Below are 7,867 nucleotides of genomic sequence, written 5' to 3' on the forward strand. Positions count from 1 at the left end.
CCAGATAGTGAAATATAAAAAGTGTTAATACAGTTAGGTATCTTTCGATTTTAAACTTAACCTTAGTGAGGATAACGCAAAGTTTAATCGGAATGTTTGGTAGCAAAGCTTTTAAACCATTAATCCATGGGATCAGACCGGCGTTACCTTACACACACTCTTTAAAGGTTCTTCCTTTACATATCTCGCTTAGCACTTATTTATGGCCATATGCTATCCTTTTGATGAATTTTTCATGAGAGAAACTCCAACTCTCACTTTGAGACGACACCATCTCAAAATTCACATAGGTGAGGTTCATATAGCATCCTTTCCAATAGATACTCTTCTTCGTTAATGAACTTCATTAAGAGGTTTTGGAAACCTCAACCCTCAATTCAACACAGTCAACCTTATTTCCCAAATTCTTGACTTACATCCAATTCAACGACTTGTTGTTACCCATTGAATCTTGAAGTTAATGTTTTGTTAACATAAGATTGGGTTGCTGCCGCTGTCGGAACCTTTATTTAAGGAGTTTCAACCCCATTCCTCTCGAGGTTGTTCGTACTAAGTCTCTGGCCAGTGGCTTAGTAAACGGATCTGCTAAGTTATAGCATGTTCGTATGTAGGTGAGTGAAATGATTCCATCCTTAATCAATTTTCTTACGAACGAATGTCTAAGTCCTATATGTCTAGACTTTCCATTATACACTTCGCTGAATGCTCTTGCTAATGTGGCTTGGCTATCGCAATGTATCATCACTTTTGAGACATTGTCTTTAGCCAATGGAACTTCCAACAGAAGATCCCTCAACCATTCCGCTTCTTGACCGGCGGAAGCGAGAGCCACGAACTCTGATTCCATGGTCGAAAGTGTAATGCATGTTTGTTTCTTGCTCTTCCAAGAAATTGCTCCACCAACAAGTGTAAATATCCATCCAGTTGTAGATTTATGGTCTCCAATATTAGATATCCAACTCCCATCAGTGTATCCTTCTAATATGGCATGGAACCTTCCATAGTGAAGACCAAGGTCCTTGGTTTTCAGTAGATAGCCAAAAATCCTTGTAATTGCCTTCCAATGTTCATTACTTGGATTACTAGTAAATCGACTCATTTTACTGACTGCAAATGATATGTCGGGTCTGGTACATTGCATTAGGTACATTAGACACCCTATTGCACTTGCATATTCCAATTGAGCCACTGATCTTCCATTATTCTTTTGAAGTTTGTTGGCATGATCAAATGGAGTGGTTACTTCCTTAAAGTTTAGATGTTTAAACTTATCAAGCATTTTCTCAATATAGTGGGTTTGACTAAGTTCATAACCCCCACTATTTCGCTTAACCTTGATCCCTAAAATTGTGTCAACAAGTCCAAGATCTTTCATCTTGAAAGTGGATGTTAGAAACTTCTTTGTTTCTAAGATTCCTTTTAAGTCATTACTAATGATCAACATATCGTCGACATAGAGACAAAGGAATATTACAGTGGTTTTGCACGTCTTTGTGTATAAACACTTGTCACAAGAATTAGGAATAAATCCATTTGAGAGTATTACAGAGTCAAATTTTTGATGTCACTGTTTTGGTGCTTGTTTTAGTCCGTATAAGGATTTGACAAGTTTACACACCTTTTGTTCATTTCCAGGAAGCAGGTAGCCTTCCGGTTGTTCCATGTAGATTTCCTCATCGAGATCTCCATTTAGGAACGTTGTTTTAACATTCATCTGATGGATTATAAGATCATTCAAAGATGCTAAGGCAAACAACAATCTAATAGTAGTTGTTCTTGCTACTGGTGCGTATGTGTCGAAGTAATCTATGCCTTCTTTCTGTCTAAATCCTTTTGCCACTAATCTGGCTTTATAAGTGTTTAGAGTACCATCGCTATGGTATTTCTTCTTAAACACCCACTTGCATCCAATGGGCCTTGATCCCTTAGGTAAGTCAACAAGTTCCCAAGTGTGGTTTGATACAATTGAATCCATTTCATCTTGGATGGCATCTTTCCAAAAAGTGGAGTCCCTTGAAGTTATTGCTTCCTTATAAGTTTTTGGATCATCTTCCACTTGAAGAATAATCGGAATGCGTTGAACAAAGTTCTTACAATTTCCCTCAACAAGATAAAAGGAAATAGATTGAGAATCAATCTCATCTGGTCCTAGATTCTTTGTTTTCCGAATTCTCTTGCTTATCCTAGGCTCGGGTTGTGGTTCAATGATTATAGGAGTGCCTTCAGTTTGTATTTCTACAATCCGAGAAGAGTTATCTTCATGAGATTCTTTATTAGTGGCCGACTCCGATCCTTTATCCTTTGTGATAAGGTTTTCAAAGAATTCTACATCCCGGGATTCAACAATTACATTAGATTCTAGATTTAAGAGTCTATATGCTTTACTGTGTTGTGCATATCCTACAAAAGCACATCTTATTCCTCGAGGACCCAACTTGGTTCTTTTAGGGTCCATGTTTTTGTAGTATGCCACACACCCCCACACTTTAAAGTAACCGATATTTGGCGCTCTGCCTTTCCATGACTCATATGGAGATATACCAGTTTTCTTTAACAGAATTCTATTGATTATATGACAGGCGGACAATAATGCCTCACCCCACAAGTTAAGGGGTAATTTAGAATGCATCAACATGGCATTCATCATCTCTTGATATGTTCGATTCTTTCTTTCTGCCATGCCATTTTGTTGCGGTGTTCGTGGTGCCGAAATTCATGTATTATACCCTGCTTTTCACAGAATGCATCAAATTCAATTGAAAAGTATTCGCCGCCCCTATCACTTCTAAGGACCTTTATACTTTTATTTAATTGATTTTCGACTTCTGCTTTATAAGTCTTAAAGACATTAAATGCATCATCTTTATGCTTTAAGAGATATACATGAGTGTATCTAGAGGAATCGTCTATGAATGTAATAAAGTATCTATTCCCTCCACGTGTCAACATGCCATTAAATTCGCACAAATCTGAGTGCACAAGATCAAGTAATTTAGTTTTCCTTTCAACACTTTTGAAAGGCTTCTTAATCATTTTTGATTCAACACATAATTCACATTTTTTGAAATCCTTTATATTACATGAGATTAGTCCAGATTTAATTAGTCTCTTCATAGAACTAATACCACAATGTGCTAATCTATTATGCCATAAAGAAACGGAATCAAGCATGTAAGCGGAATTAGAAATTTCATTAATAATATTATCATTAGTACATAGTTTGATCATTCCCTCTGCGGAATATCCTTTTCCAACGAATACACCATTACGGGTCAAAATAAGTTTGCCCGATTCATATACAGATTTAATACCCGGTTTTCCCAATAAATCCCCACTAACAAGATTCCTATTCATGTCTGGAACATGAAGCACATTTACAAGTGTAACTTTCTTTCCAGAAGTGAAGTTAAGTTCGACCGAACCGGTTCCAACAACTTTAGAGCGGACTTCATTTCCCATTTGTACCTCTTGTCCATCAATTGCTTCAGAATAGGTTTTGAATGCAGCCTTGTCATAAGTAACATGCACCGTAGCACAAGTGTCATACCACCAACCTTGAACTTTTCCTTTGATTGCCATAATTTCGCTCACTGTAGCAATTATGTCATCATCTGATCGAATTGCATTAATCTCATTTTTTGCTTTATTTTGTCTACAATCTCGAGCATAGTGTCCAGGTTTACCGCATACGAAACATCCGTTCTTTGGACCTTTATGACCGCCAGAGTTCTTGAACTTGTTATGTTCTTTCTTTGGTCCAAGATGACTCTTCATGCCATCATGTCTCTTCTTTCCCTTGTTGGTCACAGCGTTTGTTTTGAAATGAGTAGGGGGTTCTGATTTCTCCCTCTCCTTCGATTCTTCCTTGATTCGAAGATGTTTCTGAATTTTCTCCAAGGAGAAGTCCTCGGAACTGTGCAACAATTTCTTTCGGTAGCCTTTCCATGAAGGTGGTAATTTTGCAATAATTGCACCGACTTGGAAGGTCTCAGGGATGTCTATTTTTACTGCCTTTATTTTATTGACCAGAACTTGCAATTCATGCACTTGGGGAAGAATGGGCTTAGAATCTAAGAATTTAAAATCGAAATATTTAGATATTAAGAACTTCTTCGTACCTTCCTCTTCAGGCTTGAACTTGAATTCTAGTGCCTTCCATATTTCTGTTGCCGATGGATTGTCTGTGTAGAGGTCGTAGAGACGATCAGATAAAGTATTCAGAATGTGTCCACGGCAAAGCAGTTCGTCCTCCTTGCGTTTCTTGCACTCCTTCTTGAGTTCTTCCGAATCATTTTCTGTTGGTTCAGGTATTGGTTATAGGTCGGGATCAAGAACATAGTGAACCTTCAGGGCAGTCAATAGGAATGTCATCTTGTCTTGCCATCTTGTGTAATTTGTTCCATCAAATCGGTCTAACTTGACAAGATCCTGGTTCATCACTTTGATGCTTGAAACAGCAGCGTCTGAAGCCATTATGTTACTAATACTGTTAAGATTGTTATAAAATTCGGTAAAATTAAATGGATCCAGGACTGAATCGTGATTGAGAATCACTTTCCTTAAAAGTATTTCAAGCACTCTTTTATTATGTCTTAGAGTTGGAAAATGCAAGAACACTCAGGATAATATCAGTCTTAATTTCGAGTCTGCACAAGACAAGTGAAGAACCCGAAATGCAAGGAAGGTTTTTCTGGAATTTGGAAGAGAAATACGTTTTTAGTTCTTGTGTTATTTTTCTGAATAGAATCATATATTTATAGGAGATATGGATGTTGTTTCAAAAGTTTGCGACCTTTGATGAAACAACACCATTTCACCATAAAACACAATGTTTCATATATGACACTATTTCATGAAAAGATATGAAAATTGAATTCAAAATTCAAACAAAACAATAACTAAAATTCTGAGCACTAATAAAAACGCAAGTGCTCAAGTGCCGCCTACAAGCCGCCACTAGCGCCTCTACGCCCACGGTCCCGGTCCGTGTCCCGGAGCCGGAGCCGGTGTCGCCGGTGGCAACACCGGCGAGGGTCCATTGGTTGTGTCAAGTGGCATAATGCTTGGGACCACCACATGTCCATGTGGCACCTTATTCTCTTTGTTCCTTTGGTGAGTTAAAGTTCCAAAGCATTTATAAATGCTTTAAAGGATGTCTCCACTTTCTATGTGGGACTTAAAGCAAAGCATTAAATGCTATTTAACTCTTTTGTCATTTTGGAACTAATATTGCAAAACAATTTCCAACATATATATTGCTGCATCTCTGTTATAGAAATACACTCCCACCAAAATAAAGACATAAATAGAAATTAGATAATGAAATTATATATTAAAAAAACTGAATATTTTATATATTTGAATTTTCATTACAATTTTTTTATAATCTATTTACTAAGCTGCAATTTCTAATCCAAACAGCACTCCCGCATGCTTGGGAGCTTCATCATGCTTAAAATAAGTCTTTATCATTTTGTCGAATACATGCCACGTCAACAAACTATCCAATGCGGCTTGATGAGCATTTCCAACTTCCCGACACACATTAAGAATTTCCAACTTCCCGACACACATTAAGCATTTCCAACTTCTCGACACACATTAAGCGTAGTAGCTACCCGCTCGAGACCACCATAAAGAGAGTTGCAGAACTTCATCATATATTTCATGTCATAAACACTTTTTCCAAACAATATTTCAACTATTTTCAAAAAATCCTCTAACTGGTTTGGTAAATTCTTTCCTGTCAGGATCTTCACCAAATATCCAAAATCATAAGCGCTACTAAAGGTGACCCAAGTAACGTATTCGTTATAAACAAGTATCGACGAGAACATTAGATCAGCAAAATGCTTTGAATCCACACCGTGAAATAAATTGCGCTCAAAATTGATCCCTTGACGGCGGAGCATATCAATGGAATCTTGATTACAGGGATCATGATTGACGTCAAAATCACAGAAATTAAACTCCCAGATGTAACTGTTATTGGTTCCAAAGTCAGGAAGGTTTCCCTCAGAATCCGAAAGTGTGAGTCCAACTTGAATGAGTTTAAGATCATCAATATTGGCTTTCAAATAACTGTAGTGATCAGAGGGTAGAAGATGACGATAGTCAATTTTTGGGGAATGAATTACGCTGGGAAATTCTGTATCCATTGAAATGATTACATGATGTTCATAGATAGCTTGAAGGATGAGATTGAATTCATTCTCTAAATTGTATGCCCAAACTTCACGGATAATGACTTCCTTCAACATGCTCATGTTGAGTTTCTTGAAGAATTGATTTTGAAGTTGAATTGAAACAAAGAATGAGAGAGAACACTCTGCAAATACTAGGATTGTGTGTGATGTTATGTTATGACAAGAGATTTGGTTGTTTTATAGCTTTAAAAGTAAACGATAAATAAGGAAGAGATTTAGAAAATGCAAAGTGCGAAAGTCAAGTTTCAGTTTTCAGTGGAAACTTTGACCGCTTCAAATACCAAGTCTATCTCAATATAGTTATTAAATTTTCTTTTCAATCAAAAAGTAAATAAATTCTATGAATGAAATATTTAAAATATTGGTATAAATGTATCCAACTAAATTATTTAATCATACTATTTTTATTAGGTTAGTTTTTAATAATTATATATTTCGTAGGATTTGATTGAATATTTTTATAAACATTTTAAAATTATAGATCAATAAAATTAACATTGTTTATGTTTATTTAACTGTGTAAAATAATGACAATTAGTATGAGATAAAAAAATATTTTTTAAAATAAGATTCTTATATATAGAAAGAAAAATATGCACACAAAAATTAGGAGACTAAATTAATACCCATTTAAAAAGGCAAACAATTTTTTTTTTCAATTTCAATGGAAACTTTGATGGCTTCAATTATCTCCTACCAAGTATATCTCAAATTTATGAACTGAATATAGTTATTAAATTTTCTTTTTAATCAAAAAGTAAACAAATTCTATGAATGGAATACTTAAATTCTATTGAAAAAAATAAACAATTTTACTCAAAAAGTTATTTAATAAAAACATTATCACTTTTAAGTTTTTCTTGTAACTTTTGTTTTGTGTTATTTTATTGTAACTTTAATTGTGAATCTCTCCTTTTATACAATTGGTATTTCTCTTAAGTTGTCACTAATAATAATTCATTTGTACTATTCGTTATTATAATAAGAATATATTAATAGTTTAATTAATATAAATCAATAAAATTAATATTATTTATATTTATTTAATTGTGCAAAATAATGACATTTAATATGAAATAAAAAAGTATTTTTTTAAAACTAAGGTCGGTATATATATAGAAAGAAAAATATAATCAATATCCATTCAAAAGAAGGCGAATTTAAAAAGGCAAACAAAAATTATTTTTCTTACAAATTTACTTTTTTATTTTTATCTCTAAAGGGATGAATAAAAAAAATTAGAGAATTAGACATGAGATCTATATTAGAAAATAATACGCAGAACTATTCCTCATATATAAATGTGAGATAAGAAAATATAATATTTATAATAGTTCATATGTAAGCATTTCAATGCTTTCTTAACTGCCAAGGCACCATGGTTAGTTTTGAGATGACTTGAAATATTAAGATGGATTAAACTTTAATCCAAAGCTTTGTTCAACATTTCTTTCTAACAATATCAATTGCTCTAATTGTTGTAATAAGTTCAATATGAATGGAAGAATTGCAAGGAAAGTGTTTAGAGAATGCAAAGATGAAGTCTGCATTGTTGTCTTAGAATATCCCACTACAAGCAGAGCTAGAAGAGTCACGAGTGCAAGCTCCGTCACAATTGCATTTAAGTCAATCAATAGTTGGAGGTTGCCAAAAGACCTCCT

At 34.5% G+C, this 7,867-nt stretch overlaps 1 protein-coding gene across 1 annotated transcript; it reads right to left on the reverse strand.

The window, feature by feature from the left end:
* Positions 1-5,394: 5,394 nt before the first annotated feature.
* LOC127105585 (probable CCR4-associated factor 1 homolog 11) lies at positions 5,395-6,266 on the reverse strand. The gene is made up of 2 exons (XM_051042780.1): positions 5,601-6,266; positions 5,395-5,559 (listed from the first exon to the last, which is right to left on the reverse strand). The coding sequence occupies exons 1-2, from the start codon at positions 6,264-6,266 to the stop codon at positions 5,395-5,397; spliced, it is 831 nt and encodes a 276-aa protein (XP_050898737.1).
* Positions 6,267-7,867: the final 1,601 nt, after the last annotated feature.

This window comes from Lathyrus oleraceus, chromosome 7 (genome assembly GCF_024323335.1).
Source record: "Lathyrus oleraceus cultivar Zhongwan6 chromosome 7, CAAS_Psat_ZW6_1.0, whole genome shotgun sequence".
NCBI classification, from domain to species: Eukaryota; Viridiplantae; Streptophyta; class Magnoliopsida; order Fabales; family Fabaceae; genus Lathyrus; species Lathyrus oleraceus.

Excerpts from the sequence above, each read along its gene's own strand:
- LOC127105585 (XM_051042780.1), bottom strand. The coding sequence starts at position 6,266 with ATGAGCATGTTGAAGGAAGTCATTATCCGTGAAGTTTGGGCATACAAT. Across the intron at positions 5,560-5,600 it reads GGGTAGCTACTACGCTTAAT|TTGGAAATTCTTAATGTGTG; the intron begins GTGTGTCGAGAA and ends TGTGTCGGGAAG.